The following is a 19,434-nucleotide window of genomic DNA, read 5'->3' on the forward strand; positions in this document are numbered from 1 at the left end:
GATGCAGTTTTGCATGTTATTTAAATTGTTTAATTCAAACTACGGATAATTCGTAATTCAAAGTACAGTGTCGGCCCCATTACCGAAATTCAGGCTTTTAATTCGAAACTGCTTTTACATTTTAAAACAGTATGTTACAGAGTAATTTCAACTCAAAATTTATCCACGTCATAATAGAATGTGTGTTCCGGAACGTGGAGGGGTAGCTTTCCGCACTTACACTCACTTTGGTGGGTCTACAGCGCGCTTCATGATTGCTAAGTTGAATGAAATCGGAATTCGTTTGTGTTCAACCTTTTAAAGAACGCCGTAATATCATGCAACAGGCAGTGTGGGAATAAACAGAATCCACGAACACTGGCGATGCCGACAGTTGACGAAAAACGTGGCTCCTATAATAAATTCGTAGGCACCGAACAATATTGTCATTGCCGATGAAACTGCATTGCTTTATTTTAATGCGAGCCCAAACGGTCTTATGGTTTTAAAGGAGAAACTGCCAGCCGGGGTATCGTACAACGTTGGGGTATGGGGGTCATTGTAGTGTGTTGCAATGCACATGGAAGCGAGAAACTTTATCCCCTCGCCATAGGAAAGTTCGATAAGCCACAATGTTTCAACCCTCCAGTACTCATGCGGGGTAATAAATTACCCCAACCTTTGGAAAACGGCCGCCGATTTTTTCTGTCACGTACTGTACACTGGGCTGTTGTGTACCTTTCAAGGACACTGTGTGGCACCTCCTGAGCTGTCTGTCATAAATCTTCGTGCGTCAGTACGTTTTCAGCAGTGACATAAAGTTTACTAGGGTAACATATTGCCCTATGCGAGCACTGGCGGAAGTAAAATGGCCGACTCGTGTTTTGTTAATTTTCATTCTTGTGTGTGTGTTTATTGTGTGAACGACTAGTTACTTCAGTATACACAGTAAATATGAGTCCTGATGTAGGAGCCGAGATCATTTTCAAGGACCAGGAACTAATTCGTCAACTCCTTTCTGAATGACCTGACGAAGAATTAGGGGATTCAGAAGACGACGGTGAAGAGGACAACATAAAAACATCAGAGCATGATTCACTCTCAGAACAGGATGTCGGTGACTTACGTGAAGAGGACTGTGCCAATGCATCAGGGAGTGAAAATGACGACGCTACAAACAGGCCCCACCAAAACTACATTTATGGACGTGATGGTGTGACTAAATGAAGCACGTAGTGCCTCCTAAAATCATTCGTACTCATGCTCACAACGAAGTTTCATAATACTTGCCTGAGTCTAGGCTGAAAACACGTGGCGTTACAGATCCAATGACATTGTTTAATTTTTTATTGATGAAAGCTCAATTGCAATGGAACTGGTGAAATCTAGGATGGCCGTTTAGCGGACCAAACAACTTTGCCACACAATATCAGAGTGAAAGCCTTGCAAATTAGTTGAAATGGTAAGGAAGAAATTTCCCAGACCTCTCTGACTCCACCCTTGAAGAGAAACACACCAGGATCATCTGGACGGTGTGCTGTATGTCCTAGAAGTCGGGACAGGAAAAGCTGAAACTCTTGTGTGATGTGTGAAAAGTATGTGTGCCAAGACCATTTCAGTACTGTGTGTGAAGAATACCTCAACAAGAAAACCTGTAGTGACTAAAAAAGACTAAACGTCAGTGTTCAAATAGTAATGAAGTGTAATTGATTTTCATATTTCTAGTTTTTAAGACTACATGCACTCGAGTTTTATTATGAACGAGATTTTCTGCTTTGAAGTTATGAAAGACATCTATTTTCTGAATGGTGTATGTATTAATGGCAAGAATAGGAGTTATATTAATTGTGGTTTATTCTTTTATACGGCCCTTGGTCAGGTGGGTCATGAAAAGACCATAATTTCATTTTTTAAGTTACAGTAAATGTACATGAAAGAATGGGGTAATATTTTACACCGCGCGAGTACTGGAGGGTTAAGGGCGTCGGGCACTTTCCATGCCAGTACAAAGCATCTAAAAATGCAAACAGTACAGAAATCCAAAATATAATGCATTTTCACAGGGGAACCAGCATCATTTATCGTCGTCTTTGAATTGTGTGATTTTTTTCTTTCGTTGCGTGAGGTTATGTTTGTCAGTGATTGATCGAAGTGCATTATTTGAACACTGTAAATGCACCTTGTTGGATACATTTCGGAAATAGTTTTTTCCATGGCATTTGAAAGGTTTAAACTGTGAATCGAGGTGATTGCATGTATTAATGGTTCTTAGAATACTTTGTGATACAGCAAGTGTTTTACATTTCTGAAGTACGACAGAAGTGCCATGGCGGGAAATCGTACAAGGATAGTCATAGGAAAGTTTGATTTTAAGGGCATCGGGTACTTGTGTAAATACAAGGCATCTAAAATGCATACAGTATACTAATCCAATAAATAAAGCACTTGCTCATGGGAGCCAGCATAGATTTCTCCTTGTCTTTAAATCGTGCTTCTCTCTCTCTCTCTCTCTCTCTCTCTCTCTCTCTCTTTTTTTTTTTTTTTTTTTTTTTTTGAGGTTATGTTTGCCAGTGAGATATCCAAGTGCATTATTTGAATACTGTACATGCACCTTCTTGGATATATTTTGGAAAAAGTTTTTTTTTTTTTTCATGGCATTTGAAAGGTACAAACTGTGATTCAAGGTTAACTGCATGCAGTAACGGGCCTTAGAATATTTTGTAACGCAGCAAGGGTTGGTACTTCTGAATTGCAAATTGGCGGTTAATTCGAAATCACGTAATTCGAAGTCCGATTTTTTAATCCCAACGACTTCGAATTAACAAGGTTTTACTGTAAATCTTTTTCATGTTCCTATCAGGGCAAGTGTCTCCTTTAAAAAGAGAAAGGAGGTGATAGGGAGGATAACGAATCCAAGATACATAATCCATTTCACTACCTTTTTTGTACTATGACAGAATGCTGTTAAGAGAGCAAGTGCGAATCCAAGCCTGAATCTGATTACGCTAGAGCAACTGTCAGATCTCAGTAACACTCATGATATACACAGTTTAAGGGTAAGTGAGATTAGTGAGTGTGTATGAGACCTTTTCATATTGTAGTCTGCGGGCATACTATTGATGAGGCACCTTGTGTAGCAGAGTCTACTCTGGGTTTGGTGAGAAACAATAAGAAACAATATCACAGCAGTTGCTCGAAGTGTCGTCCGTCGGCACCACGCAAGCTTACTACCCTTATCATCTCCCCAGCCACCTCCTTGCATTTTGCTATAGAAGAGAGACTTGCCCTGTATATGACTTGATTTGGCATTAGTTTCTTTTCTATTACTTACAGTGACAGGTCAGGGTGAGAATAGGGAGCAACAAAAAGAGGAGAGAAGAATTAACATTAAAACACAAAAGGAAGTATAATGATAATCTCCACATCTTCATACACGACCATCTTGAAATAGATGAGCTATCTCATACACAGCTCATCCATATCTTCTCAGTCCCTGTGTCCCAGCTTCATCAGGTGGGAAGTGTAGGATAAGAGAAAGATGATCTGTCAAGATGGCCCCTCAATGTGTGTGATGCCCGCCATCCTGATGAAGCAGGGAAGCAGAAGGAAGCTCTCCTGTGTGATGCATTTTCTGAAATGTCAATCCTCCTGTGCAGGTGAGAATGATATCCGAGTATAAGCCAGAAGTAGTTTCCTTTCTGCTAATGACCTTATTGTGAACATTCAACTGTGGTAACGAAGACCATTTGCTGGTGACTGGCTCACCATAGCTGGTATCATAAGTCTTCAGAACTCTTACAAAAATTAAACCAAGTCTGCATTGTGAGAATTTTGCATTACCATTACTCTCTTGGCACACACTGCACTAAGCAGTCAGGTAGAAAGCAGAGCTTGTGGAGAAAATAGATTTTATGGTAAAAATGTTAGGTTCTTTTATTTTTATGAAGTGGGAAGGCAGGGATGAAATGGCTTCATAGAGTAGTAAAAATAGCATGGAGTGTTGATAAGGTACCTTCAGATTGGACAAAAGCAGTAATTGCACCTATCTATAAGCAAGGGAACAGGAAGGATTGCAACAATTATCGAGGTATCTCATTGATTAGTATACCAGGCAAAGTATTCACTGGCATCTTGGAAGGGAGGGTGTGATCAGTCGTTGAGAGGAAGTTGGATGAAACCCAGTGTGGTTTCAGACTACATAGAGGCTGTCAGGATCAGATTTTCAGTTTGCGCCAGGTAATTGAAAAATGCTACGAGGGGAATAGGCAGTTGTGTTTATGTTTCGTAGATCTAGAGAAAGCATATGACAGGGTACCGAGGGAAAAGATGTTCGCAATGCTGGGGGACTATGGAATTAAAGGTAGATTATTAAAATCAATCAAAGGCATTTATGTTGTCAATTGGGCTTCAGTGAGAATTGATGGTAGAATGAGTTCTTGGTTCAGGGTACTTACAGGGGGTAGACAAGGCTGTAATCTTTCACCTTTGCTGTTCGTAGTTTACATGGATCATTTGCTGAAAGGTATAAAATGGCAGGGAAGGATTCAGTTAGGTGGAAATGTAATAAGCAGTCTGGCCTATGCTGACGTCTTGGTGTTAATGGCAGATTGTGCCGAAAGCCTGCAGTCTAATATCTTGGAACTTGAAAATATGTGCAATGAGTATGGTATGAAAATTAGCCTCTCGAAGACTAAATTGATGTCAGTAGGTAAGAAATTCAACAGAATTGAATGTCAGATTGGTGATACAAAGCTAGAACAGGTCGATAATTTAAAGTATTTAAGCTGTGTGTTCTCCCAGGATGGTGATATAGTAAGTGAGATTGAATCAAGGTGTCGTAAAGCTAATGCAGTTTACTCGCAGTTGCGATCAACAGTATTCTGTAAGAAGGAAGTCAGCTCCCAGATGAAACTTATCTTTAGATTGGTCTGTTTTCAGACCAGCTTTGCTTTATGGGAGCAAAAAAAGCTGGGTGGACTCAGGATATCTTATTCATAAGTTAGAAGTAACAGACATGAAAGTAGCAAGAATGATTGCTGGTACAAACAGATGGGAACAATGGCAGGATGGCTCAGAATGGGGAGATAAAGACTAATTTTGGGAATGTACTCAATGGATGAAGCTGTACGCATAAACCGGCTTCGGTGGTGGGGTCATGTGATGCGAATGGAGGAGGATAGGTTGCCTAGGAGGATAATGGACTCTGCTATGGAGGGTAAGAGAAGTAGAGGTAGACCAAGACAACGATGGTTAGACTCGGTTTCTAACGATTTAAAGATAAGAGGTATAGAACTAAATGAGGCTACAACACTTGTTGCAAATCGAGGATTGTGGCGACGTTTAGTAAATTCACAGAGGCTTGCAGACTGAACGCTGAAAGGCATAACAGTCTATAATGATAATGTATGTATTGTATTGAAAAATATAGGCAATCTGATGTTTACTAGGAGTGACAAATAATAGAGATATTTTAGAATACTTTTAGCGAACAGATTCTGTTATCATATGTCAAGACTTCTACGTAATACATGAAGGTTCTGCACTATCTTAGCTGCTTACTGGAATGATTGCTGATGGCTGGACTGCCAGCTGCAAAGCAGATGTGGTTCCTTCCTCTTCATTATGATGTAATATTGGAATGCTGGACACTTTATTATGTGAACAGAACATACTTTAAATGCATTGGTATAAAGAAATTTAAATAAGTTACTGTAAACCTAAAGCCCTATTCGAAAAAAAAGTCCATTATTAAAAATCAAATATATAATAAAATTGAAAAAAAAAAGTACTCTAAGAACATTATTTAGTATAAAACTTGCCTTATTTTCAGTTTTCAAATTTTTTTTCAACTCCTTTCTTTTTTCAAATTTAAAACTTATGTTTGCAACATTAAGTGCCAAAATTACTTTTTTTGTTGTTTTTCACACAAGAATGACAACTTTGTATCATCTTAACATTTATGTGTGTGGTTTCTTTTTTAATTCTCCTGATCTTTATAAAATTATTTACTATGTCATGGAAAGCTTGGTAAGATGAAGCATGAAAATTAGATAATGGGAGCACGTGAACTGATAGTTGCTTACAAAGTCCGTTAATATGTAGGAAACATAGTAAATTCATTTTATTCCCCACATGTGCTAAGGAGAAATAAATAATAGCCTACAGCGGACAGTTAAAGGCTTTTTTTCACGTCATCTATCCTCCTGTTTAATAACCATAACTAACGTTAAGAACTGCACACAGAAAGCATGGACAAAGTCTTACTGGGAGCTTGCAAACCCCACTGGACCATGGTGTACAGCTCATAAAATAGAATTATGCATTAGACAGTCCATAAAATTTAAGTACAACCTTTCGTTGCTTATTTTTAATTTTCCTCCTCTTTTTTAATCTTTGAGATTGTGTAAGTTGAGTGTAGCCCATGCCACACATCTTTCCAGACTGAGTGCCTTACCATTCACCATGGGTTGGGTGGTATTTGAAGGGGCTCAGATATTCCATCCTCATGTCAAGAGATTTACTGGCACATACAAGAACTCCTGTACTACAAAATATCATCACCTTCATGTCTCTGAAATATGTAAGAGCAGTCAGTGGAATGCTGAACCAATAGTAGTAAATTATCTCTTGCTACAATTTTTTCTTTAATTCCATCACCAAAATTCCATTCATCATCATAAATTGTTAATCTATGTGTTTCAGGCAACCTTTCAACTTCATGACTCAGGAAGTGCTGGATGCCACGTGTCAGTGTCTACTTGCTCGTTCTGAGGAAGCTGAACGATTTCATAAGAATGAGGAAGAGACGGAGCAACTAATCATTGAAGAATTCGGACGATGTCTAGTTCAAATTATAGAATGCGCTAGTAAAACAGAAGGTATGTTCTCTAATGGAATAACACAGATAATAGGTGACTATTTTGCTCTTGTTTCAGTGGCATATGATGCATAATAATGATGTATCTCGTACATTCTAATACTATGATTGTATTTGAATAGGAAGGTATGTGTAGGGAGGAAGAGCTGTGAGATTTCCTAGCATATGGTTGGAAGAGATTCCAAAAACACAGAAGAGGCATGGAAAATGATAACAGAGAAAGAGAGAAATATGATTTGACACCAAGAGGCAGAAGGGATCAGTGAAGAAGAAGAAGAAGAAGAAGAAGAAGAATAGAGAAATAAAATAATGTTGTTTGTGAGAGTACTGTAAATAGAATACACATGGGACAAAGTACTATATTATGAATAGTGTCTCTCACAGCTGCTTGGTATTGCTCTTGTTTACATTCGCTATAGATATCTAAATTTATTTTAGGTAGTATATTCTTCTTATTCTGCCACTTTTCCCATGCCTGTAGGGTCGCAGGTGTGACCTGCATCGCACATGTGCATTTAGCGCTGTTTTACAGCCGGATGCCCTACCTAATGCCAATCCTATGTGGAGGGATGTAATCACTATTGCATATGTCTGTGCTGGTAGGTAGTCTGGTGTGTTGTGTTGTCTAAGTATGAAGAGAAGTGTGTTGGAACAAATACAAACAGCCTGTCCCCGAGCCAGAAGAATTAATCAGACATGATTAAAATCCCCGGCCTGGCCGGGAATCGAATCCGGGATCCTCTGAACCGAAGGTCTCAACGCTGACTATTTAGCTAAGGAGTTGGACATTGTAGGTAGTATCTATGTGGAGGAAAACCTTAGTGTAGATAACAATGAGACAAAACTGTGTGCAGCTTATATTTTTGTCCAGGATGGTTCATTGTTTTGAACAATAAATAAATTGTCGTTTATAGCTTTAAAGGTTTCATTCATCCATACTACCGTATTTACTTGTATGTTAGACCCCCTCGCATATTAGAAAATGAAAAAATAAATCTTGCATACAAGAGAAGAACGATTCCGCTTCGAAGCGGGTACAAGCTTTACTGCAGCTCCGATGACATCATACAAATTTGTGAATAGTTTCGTCTGTATGACCCGCGTAATGAAAGCATGTCAAAGTAATTTGGTACATCTGTGTTTCGTAGTTAAGAGATGTCGGTCTCCGTAGTGTAGGCCTACTGCAACTCTGATGATGTCGCACAAATAGGTGAATAGTTTTGTGTCCGACCCGCGCATTGCAAGCACTCATCAGTCATGCTGTATGTCTGTGTTTTGGAGTTAAGAATGCCCGCCAGTGTAATGGTTAACACAATAGGTGCCGTTCTTGGGGGCCTGAGTTCGATACCCAGTACCATACTGCCAGAGGTTTAAGAATAGCAGGAAGGTTGATCATCATCATCTTCATTTCCCATTTCCAGCTTCCCGGGTTGGGTTGTGAATCAAGGACCTCCATCGCTGCCTGTCTCTCCACCACTCTTCTCCTTTTTTAAGTACATCTTTTTGTTTTCCTCCCTTCTTCTTTATGCACTCCCACACCAAATCTGTCCACCTCTTTCAGAATCTTCCTTGTGGTCTCTTTCCTGTTAACTTTCTGAAAAAGCCTTTTTTGGCACCCTCTCTTCTCCCATTTCTCATCATATGCCCGTACCACTTTAGCTTTGTTGTTTCTATTCTATTTTGAAGTTTCAAGATTCCTGTCCTTATCCTTATCTCTTCATTTCAAAATATATCCTTTCTGCTCTTGCCCTTGATACCTCTTAGGAATTTCATCTCTGCTGCCTGTATTCTACTCTCTCCTCGTTTTGTTGTAGTCCACGATCCAGCTGCATAGGTTAGTATGGGTTCATAATAGGTTGAATACAAAGGGCATTAGGAAAGTTTTGCAATGTGAGTGAACGCTTTAGACTCTTCCAAAATAATTTCCACCACATTCAATACATTTCTCCATACGTCGAAACCAGTCACTGAACCAACTCTGCCACTTTTCTTCAGTTACATTTTCACACTCTTGATCCTATGCTGCCAGAAGCTCCTCGTCAGATGCAAAACGCCGCCCTTTCAGCCTCATCTTTACTTCTAGGAAGAGTGTGAAGTCACATGGGGTAAAATCAGGACTCTATGGAGGGTGATCAACCACAGTCAACCCTGATCTGGCAAGAAAATCCATTGTTACATTAGCACGATGTGCTGGAGCATTGTCGTGATGCAAGAGCCAAGTGTTGAGCCGTGACCTCGGACGGAGCTACTTGAGAGCCAGGATGACCTGAGGCAGACAAGTCTCACTGTACCACTTTGCAGTAACTGTCATTTGTGTTACTAGCACAACCCGAGTCAGGATGCCCCGTTTAGTGAAGAATACTGCAATCATCCTTTTCTTCACTGACCTTGACATTCGCACAGTCACAGGACTACCGTCATCTTCAAACAGCCACACCTTGGTCTCGTATTTTGTTGGGACATTGTAATAATAAAGCCAAATTTCCTCACCTGTAATGGTTCATGGTGTGGGTTACTGTAGTCACGTCCTAGTTCGTGAACCATGGGCAACGGCTGAGTGGCCTAGTAAGTGGTCCTCAGAGTCGGGATACCAGTTGCTATGGAATGGGAGTGGGCATCTCTGATATATTCTGAGCCATGGCCCTCCTTGTGCTCAGGCGGCTAGGACTATACAATTCACCGGTGGTCCATTACCCGTTAGAGGAGAGATCCTCACTTGGACTATGTGCAAGTAGGGTAGCATCCTGCTTCATAAATTTACCGAGCTCAGAACATTTTAAGCAAGCCTCGGACCTATAGGAGTAACGGAGTCCCACTCCCATTTGACAGGCGAGGGACTGCTTGGAAACAACTTGGCGACGAAATGGAATTCGATGGGGAGCTATCAGTATTAATGGGGTTTATGGAAGAAAGAAAGTAGAACTGGCTGAGTCAGCAAAGAGGATGCATCTGGATGTGCTAGGAGTAAGTGATATTCGGGTAAGGGGAGATAACGAGGAAGAGATAGGAGATTATAAAGTGTACTTGACGGGTGTTAGAAAGGGAAGGGCGGAGTCTGGGGTAGGGCTCTTTATCAGGAATACCATTGCACACAACATAGTTTCTGTTAGTTACATAAATGAGCGAATGATGTGGGTAGATTTGTCATTTGGAGGAATTAGGACCAGAATTGTCTCCATTTGTTCACCATGTGAGGGTGCAGATGAGGATGAAGTTGACAAGGTTTATGAAGCATTGAGTGACATCGTGGTCAGGGTCAACAGCAAGGATAGAATAGTGCTAATGGGCGATTTCAATGCGAAAGTTGGGAATAGAACTGAAGGATACGAAAGGGTGATTGGTAAATGTGGGGAAGATTTGGAAGCTAACGGGAATGGGAAGCGGTTGCTGAACTTTGTGCTAGTATGGGTTTAGCTGTTACGAATACATTCTTCAAGCATAAGGCTATTTACCGCTACACATGGGAGACTAGGGGTACCAGATCCATAATAGACTATATCTTAACTGACTTCGAATTCAGGAAATCTGTTAGGAATGTACGAGTTTTCCAGGGATTTTTCGATGATACAGACCACTATCTGATCTGTAGTGAACTAAGTATCTCTAGGCCTAGGGTAGAGAAAGTGAAATCTGTCTGCAAACGAATAAGGGTAGAAAATCTCCAGGACGAGGAAATTAGACAGAAGTACATGGATATGATTGGTGAGAAGTTTCGAACAGTAGACAGTAAGCAGGTTCAGGATATAGAAAGTGAATGGGTGGCATACAGGGATTTGTACGTACAGTAGATGAAAGAAACAGAGCGAAAAAATAGTTGTTGAATCCAAAAAGAAGTCGTGGGAAGATTTTGGTAATAACCTGGAAAGGCTAGGTCAAGCAGCAGGGAAACCTTTCTGGGCGGTAATAAAGAATCTTAGGAAGGGAGGGAGAAAGGAAATGAAGAGTGTTTTGAGTAATTCAGGTGAACTCATAATAGATCCCAGGGAATCACTGGAGAGGTGGAGGGAATATTTTGAACATCTTCTCAATGTAGAAGGAAATCATCCTGGTGGTGTTGCAAACAGCCAAGCTCACGGGGAGGAGGAAAATGATGATGGTGAAATTACGCTTGAGGAAGTGGAAAGGGTGGTAAATAAACTCCATTGTCATAAAGCAGCAGGAATAGATGAAATTAGACCTGAAATGGTGAAGTATAGTGGGAATGCAGGGATGAAATGGCTTCATAGAGTAGTAAGATTAGCATGGAGTGTTGGTAAGGTACCTTCGGATTGGACAAAAGCAGTAATTGCACCTATCTATAAGCAAGGGAACAGGAAGGATTGCAACAACTATCAAGGTATCTCATTGATTAGTATATCAGGTTACCGGGCGAGTTAGCCGTGCGCGTAGAGGCGCGCGGCTGTGAGCTTGCATCCGGGAGATAGTAGGTTCGAATCCCACTATCGGCAGCCCTGAAAATGGTTTTCCGTGGTTTCCCATTTTCACACCAGGCAAATGCTGGGGCTGTACCTTAATTAAGGCCACGGCCGCTTCCTTCCAACTCCTAGGCCTTTCCTATCCCATCGTCGCCATAAGACCTATCTGTGTCGGTGCGACGTAAAGCCCATAGCAAAAAAAAAAAAATATATCAGGCAAATTATTCACTGGCATCTTGGAAGGGAGGGTGCGATCAGTAGTTGAGAGGAAGTTGGATGAAAACCAGTGTGGTTTCAGACCACATAGAGGCTGTCAGGATCAGATTTTCAGTTTGCGCCAGTTAATTGAAAAATGCTACATGAGGAATAGGCAGTAGTGTTTTTGTTTCGTAGATCTAGAGAAAGCACATGACAGGGTACCGAGGGAAAAGGTGTTCACTATACTGGGGGACTATGGAGTTAAAGATAGATGATTAAAATCAATCAAAGGCATTTATGTTGTCAATTGGGCTTCAGTGAGAATTGATGGTAGAATGAGTTCTTGGTTCAGGGTACTTACAGGGGTTGGACAAGGCTGTAATCTTTCACCTTTGCTGTTCGTAGTTTACATGGATCATCTGCTGAAAGGTATAAAATGGCAGGGAGGGATTGAGTTAGGTGGAAATGTAGTAAGCAGTCTGGCCTATGCTGACGACTTGGTCTTAATGGCAGATTATGCCGAAAGCCTGCAGTCTAATATCTTGGAACTTGAAAATAGGTGCAATGAGTATGGTATAAAAATTAGCTTCTCGAAGACTAAATTGATGTCAGTAGGTAAGAAATTCAACAGAATTGAATGTCAGATTGGTGATACAAAGCTAGAACAGGTCGATAATTTCAAGTATTTAGGTTGTGTGTTCTCCCAGGATGGTAATATAGTAAGTTAGATTGAATCAAGGTGTTGTAAAGCTAATGCAGTTTACTCGCAGTTACGATCAACAGTATTCTGTAAGAAGGAAGTCAGCTCCCAGACGAAACTATCTTTACATCGGTCTGTTTTCAGACCAACTTTGCTTTACGGGAGCGAAAGCTGGGTGGACATAAAGGCTAATTTAGGAATGAACTCGATGGATGAAGCTGTATGCATAAACCGGCTTCGGTGGTGGGGTCATGTGATGCGAATGGAGGAGGATCGGTTACCTAGGAGAATAATGGGCTATGTTATGAAGGGTAAGGGAAGTAGAGGTAGACCAAGACGACGATGGTCAGACTCAGTTTCTAATGATTTAAAGATAAAGAGGTATAGAACTAAATGAGGCCACAGCACTAGTTGCAAATCGAGGATTGTGGCGACGTTTATTAAATTCACAGAAGCTTACAGACTGAACGCTGAAAGGCATAACAGTCAATAGTGATAATGTATGTATGTAACGAAGCTATTGGCATTACGCGAAGTTCCATTTTCAAACTGTTTTAGTATTTTTCAGTGCCATTTCACTCTATGTTCCCTTTGTTCCTCTGAAAGTGAATGGGGCACCCAAAGGGAACAAACCTTTCTAACATGGAGAAGGTCGTGTAGAATTGAATGAATAGCTGGTGCGGGGATGTGGAGGGTCTCTTCTACCAGCCGATATGTCAACCGCCGCTCTTGTTGCAACATTTACCTCACAGCTTCAATGTTTTCCTCAGTCACTGATTCAGACGGTCTCCCAGAAAGAGGATCGTCTTCAACTCCGAAATTTCCCCTCTGTAACTCTTCGTACCGGCGGAAAATTGTTGTCCGTTGTGGGCAGTCTTTTCCCAGCACAGGAGTCATTTCCTCCAGACACTGGTGAACAGTTAATCCACGAGCAAATTTGTAGCGGATAATTGCGCGATATTCACCTTTAAACCACACTAACATCTTAACTTGCTTTCATTCCCACTGCTTGCTAACAACTGATGTGATGGTCGCGCCTTGCTGTCTTCTAGACCGGTTTTCACCCATATTTTCATCCCTTACCATAACAGGGGTGTCCAGCCAACCGTTTTTGCGTATTGCAAAACTTTCCTAGTACCCTTTGTATAATACTTTCTTACATTTCTTCGGGACATCTTGGTCTCACAAAATACCTCTTACACTCTGGTAGAAGCTGTATGCTTGTTGTATTCTTTTCCCAATTGCCTTGGTTATCTTTCCATTTTCTGTGATCACACTTCCCAAGTACTTGAAACTTTTAACCACTTCCAGAATTTTACCATTCAGTTTTATATTTCCTCTTCCTTCCTTCCTTCCTTCCTTCCTTCCTTCCTTCCTTCCTTCCTTCCTTCCCCTTTCCCCTTATCACTATTGTTTTACTTTTCTCTGTGCTTACTTTCATCCCAAATTTTCTATCTCTTGATTTCATACATCTACTTGTTTTTGCACTTCCGTTTCATCCTCACTCCATATCACTATATCATCTGCAAACAACATGGCTTTTTTTGCCTGTCTTCCCAATCGCTGTTTAACGTTTTTATGAATTTCATCCATGACTATGATGAGTAGTATGGGGGATAGTACACTTCCCTGTCGGAGACCAGTTTCAACTTTAAACCATTTTGTTTTTCCTATACTAGTCTATACATAGGTTTTATCATTTGCACTTCCACTCTGTTAACTTTTTTTTTCCTTAATGTGTCCCATACCAACTGTCTGGGCACACTGTCATAAGTTTTCTCAATGTCAATAAATGTCATCACTATGTCTTTAAAGGTTGATGTGCGGTAAAAATGGTACGTGCAACTCCCCTCCATTGGGAATGTGCCTAAAGAGAGCTGCACCACTTTGGGATGAGGAAGCAAGTTTCCTTTAGTTAAGAAACAATCACGGTTGTTGCTATTACAGTGACATAATAGGCGAGATCATTAACAAAATGATTGTTTAATATCTCGTAGCTTGGGTCAATATAGGTAATTTTTGGAGAGAAGTAGTTTTAAAACGTCATAAAGGCAATCAAATCATAATGATTGTTTTACTCGCCAACATACCTAACAAATAATAATAATAATGTTGACTTTACGCCCTCATTTTTACACACTTTTACGATTTTCGGAGATGCCAAACAAAGCACATTATGTGTTAATAAAAAAACTGAAGACAACGAACGTACAAAATTAAACATCATGATAAACATGTGTAGATATCCATAAATTCGGCAAGCTTTCACGTTATTTATTTCTATTATTTCCTTCGTGGAACTTCTAGTACTATCCTGCATTTATTGCATACCTAACGTAAACAGTGCGGTCTGTTATCTCATTTACAGCTATTTAGGGAAATCATGATGTGATAAATGTAGAGAACAAGCATGAAATAGGCTATACTTTAAAATAATGGTCTGGTTTCCAACAGCCGCAGTTATCCAAAGAATGCTTCCAGTCACTATGTATTACATTCGGAAGTACAATTCGTAACATACGCTAGTCATCAGCTGGTGGGTTGGCACGCTTTCTATAGCACAGCTTTATTTGGAAGAGGTGGCTTCTGCTATGCATACATCAACTGGTAATAACAGAGACCCAGAAACCATTTGCGAATATATTTCACTGTTCGGACTCTAGTCGGGAACGAAACTATTTTTAAAAGTTAAAAAAAAAAGGGGGGGGATGTCGAATGCTCTTGATGGCAGTGCAGATGACATCATTTGGAATGACAGCATGGGAAGTTGGTGGCACAAAATGACTATAATTAAATTAAAGCAGTGATCAGGTTTACTTTGTGTGGTAGACCTACTGCTCAGCAGAAAGTGACAAATAACTAGCCATTAAGTTCTTTTGTATTAATATTGAAAAATATGATAATACGATACCCTTATCCCTTTTCTCCATGGGGTCGAGTGTGAAGTGAGACGAATCTTCGTAGCAAGCTTTTATTACCAGATGCCCTTCCTGACGTCAACCTGATTAGAGGGGTTAATGATATGAAATGAATTATGTGATTTAAGAGTAACTAAAACTGACTATATTTACTTTAAATGTAGGCCTAAAAGTCATGTGTTCACCATTTATTGTCTTTTTAAATTAAGAAATACTGTCTTCCAACGAAATAGCCAGTACAACTCATAATACGTTCATAAGTTTGTTGAAAAATACTGTAGAATGTTTACATGTACAATTTTTAGCTCATTATAGCCTAAACGTCATGTGTTCACTGCACAAAATTTAAGATTATCACATGTTAGACCCTCCTTTACTGTCTTTGACTGTAAAAGTGGGAAAGAAAGAGATCTGATACGCGAGTAAATAGAGTAATGTGAAGTACAGTGAAAACTCGTTAGTACGTTTCTGCAGAGGACGACGAAAAAATCGTGTTAAGTAACACTATACACACAATATAAAATGTACTAATGTGTAAAGTGATACCTTATCCCTGTTGGATAGTTTTTAATGGGGTGTTCGATAGGAGAGCACTAAAAAGTGTGAAAAAGTCGAGAGAACAAATTTCAATAATTCTCTACTGGAGCCTGTTAAAGTAAAAAGAGACCATTAAAAGATGTGAAAAATACGGAAGAACAGATATAACATTCTTTTGCCCTTGGGCTCATAGAATTAGCTACAGTACCTACATATTATAGCAGATTACTTTCTTCCTAAAACAATTATATAATGAATTGTTACTTGAAGCCTTAGGTTTCTGACCAGTGGGAATTAAACACTGTTTTCTGGTCACTTTGTTCGAGCATGAATTTCTTGCGAGGTTATACTCTTTATTCTTTATTTATTTTCCTCCAGTTCTACAGTATTTGCTACCTTAGTGATCTATTAATGGAGAAAAATAACAGTGCCCAACCTAGGCAAGCGCTTTCAACTTATTCGTATACTAACTTAACAAATAAGCCGACAAAGAATCAAATCAAACTAAATTACCATAAAATAATCGGCAGATGCTGGCAAATGGCCTGCGGACAACTCCCTTCCGGAGATCCGCTAGCCATGGAAATACAACTGATCAATTAACAGAATAACATAAAATAAAATAAGATATACGGCAAACCAGCACCCTAGTGTTAGGCCACTCATCAGAATGGCAGTGCCCTACTTTACGTCTCCTGCCTGACACAACAAGTCGTCATACATTCCATACTCACAGTACATCTCCACTCGTGACCTACTATAACTTACTGTGCCAGTCGCCTCAACTGCTGAGTCAGTGTCCTATATTTTTCTCATGTTTCTGCATTGCGTATTGATCTGCTTTCATGGTACCTCTCATTACTCACTATGCCATCATATCTTAACTTTTTACCATATTACCGTTCAAATATACTTAACTATATAATCTCACAGCCTCTATAGCTTCCTCCTTCTTAATAAACCGAACTGTCTTACCTTATTTACAATCACTCCATTATCTCACCATTCTCCTCCATTACATCTCTCTTCTTTCCTTATTTCCAATCACTCCAATTATCTTACCATACTCATACATTATTTGCAACCCCTCTATACTGTTCCACCAGCTAACTTATAATGAACTTTCTACTTTCGCATTACCTCTCATTACTCACTATGACATTATCTTCTAACTTCTACAGTTCAAATACAAGCAGCAATAATCATACATACCACCGAATCACTCCACCTTCAGATCTTTACCAACCATACTCGACTCACCTTTCATCCTTCTCGCCTTTCATTGATCATCATTCATTACACACCACCAACACAATCTCTTAATCATCCTCCACATTAAATTATACTGCCACTTCTTGCTACTTCAATAATTACCATACCATATCTATAACTTAATCACTCTTATTCAACTAAAATAATCATTTACATACAGCACTTTGATTCTACCAATAACTTACTCTTATCCACTACCACTCCAATCACATTTCATCGTCATATTTCACCGCCCCCCTTATCATATTATTTACAACCACCAAAACTATAACTTAATCACTCTTATCTCAACTACAATAATCACTTACAAACAGCACTACAATTCCACCATTAACTTGCTCATTCTCAGCCACCACTACTCCAATAATCACTCTATACTCTTTCATCAACCAACTGTTCCCTTTATTTTCCACCATACTCATCCATTTCCGCCCTCTTAAACCTCTTTCATTACTCATTCTTCCAGGCAACTATTTACATCACTCTAATCATCCTCCACATTACATTATACCACTACTCTTACTCAACTACAATAATCACTTACAAACAGCACTACAATTCCACCAATAACTTACTTAGCCACTACCACTTCAATTACATACAATCACTCTATACTCTTTCATTGACCAACTTTTCCCTTTATTTTCCATCATACTCATCCATTTCCACCCTCTTAACCCTCATTCATTACTCGCTGTACCAGGCAACTATTTACATCACTCTATACCAAACCTCCAACCCACTCATCACAGTTTTATCACATAATCATTTAACCACTCCTCCCCAACTTTGTCACCACACAGTTTTGACAATCACTTATTATCTTACTTACTAACATTATTTGACTTTTTACTTCTCGTTAATACATCCTCCTCACTTTTATCGTCTTTTCCCCATAAATCCTTCACTCATGCTTCTCCTTTTGTTCCAAACAACATATTTTTTTATTGAGTTACTCCTTCAGACCTTCAAATTCACTCTGCATGTGTCTTAAACAATCCTTAATACCACACTCTTCTCTTACTTCCCTGTTTATTTCCCTGGCTATTTCTCTCGTCGCTTCTATACTCAACTCGCTTGCTTCCCTTTGTTCTTCCCTGTTCACCATGCCAGTTTTCTCTCTCTCCAATATTGTGTTCTTTTATCTGTCTTTCCTCCGATCTCGACACTATACTAACCTCACTCAACTCACTGCTTCCATTTGTTCTTTCCTTATTACCATGCCCGTTCTCTCCGGCACTGCTTTCTTTTACCTGCCTTTCTTCCACTCTCGTCCCCCTCATTTCTTCCTGCTTCAGACTCTTCTAGTGCCTGTAATTTTGTCACAGTCCAGTATCTAACCCAACTCCCATTGGTTACCATTAATTGCTGTTCCCTAATGTATGCTCTTAATCCTTGGAGTCTGGCCCTAACTAAATGTTTCTTTAGGATTTTTTGATTCTTATTACCATCTCTTCCCATCTCTTCCCATGTCACTCTTAATCCAAATTCTTTCACTCTGTAGATTACCCGTGTTTCTTATCACTATTTCAGCCATCAGTGTAGATAACTACTTCACTTTTATAGGCCTGTAACCATACGCTTTACCAATCTTTCCCGAAGTTGATTTTCACTTTGTTTTGAATGACGTCCACAACTTTGTAAATAGTCCTCACTTGGTCCTCCCCTTTCTCTTCCAGCACTCCATAAATAAATAGGCATTTCTTCCTGCACTCCTGACGACCATCTTCTATTTCTATCTTCAGCTTCAACACCTCCTCTTCCATATTTCTTATTTTCTCTCTGAGTAACACCATTTCTCTCTCGTTATTTCCCACTTTGGTCCTTGTTTCGTGCGTTATTTCCTTTATCCATTGCCTCATATTTTCTAACTCTTTCACTTGTTCCCGTATCATACTTTTAATCTGTTCAAACGGGCAAACTTTCTCCACAAACTCCTTTACTACTCTTCTTATGACTTCTACGTCTTCCCAGCTCATATTGCCACTGGAAATCGGGCCTGGGTTTACTTCCACGCCCCGTATCACTAGCAGTACCATAATCACTGCTGCCACCATCATCTCACCCTTCATTCCTATTACCACTTTACCTCTCTCTCTTTTGTCTGCTTCCTTCTTCCTTCTCCCCTGCCATCTTCCGATGGCATAACACTAAATCTGTCAATGAAAATAATAAATATAGTCGTTCAGGAGTATATTGAATAAAATGTACTAATTGTGAGGCCAGTTACGTCGGGCGTACCGGCAGAAGCTTTTTTATCCGCTATAATGAACATGTCAGTGCCATAAAACAACCATTTTTCATCCATGGGACAACATGTAGAAGATAATAAACATAAATTTACCAGTATTGAAAATTATATGGAAAACAGCTATCCCTTTTAAAATGCACTTATTTAAAAAGAGTTAATAAACAAAGTCCACTACACACAAAGGAACCTCCAGAAGACACGCTCCGCTCTACCCCACCTCCTCCACAAGCTGCTTCCCTCACCCCACTACCTCTCCCCTCTTATGCTGCAATAGCTAGTCCCCGGTG

General features: G+C 39.8%; 1 protein-coding gene across 4 annotated transcripts in view; it reads left to right on the forward strand.

Annotated features, from left to right (window-relative positions):
- Positions 1 to 19,434, forward strand: part of LOC136873914 (protein lin-54 homolog) — a 264,832-nt gene that overhangs the window by 222,585 nt on the left and 22,813 nt on the right. For 2 of the 4 annotated variants that reach the window (XM_067147255.2, XM_067147284.2), the window contains one exon: positions 6,682 to 6,857. In XM_067147255.2, the coding sequence (XP_067003356.1) occupies positions 6,682 to 6,857 (176 nt within the window). Of the gene's footprint in view, positions 1 to 6,681; positions 6,858 to 19,434 lie in introns of those variants that run through there. The other 2 variants (XM_067147265.2, XM_067147274.2) reach the window with 1 other exon arrangement.

Source organism: Anabrus simplex, chromosome 1 (assembly GCF_040414725.1).
Source record: "Anabrus simplex isolate iqAnaSimp1 chromosome 1, ASM4041472v1, whole genome shotgun sequence".
In the NCBI taxonomy this organism is placed as follows: domain Eukaryota; kingdom Metazoa; phylum Arthropoda; class Insecta; order Orthoptera; family Tettigoniidae; genus Anabrus; species Anabrus simplex.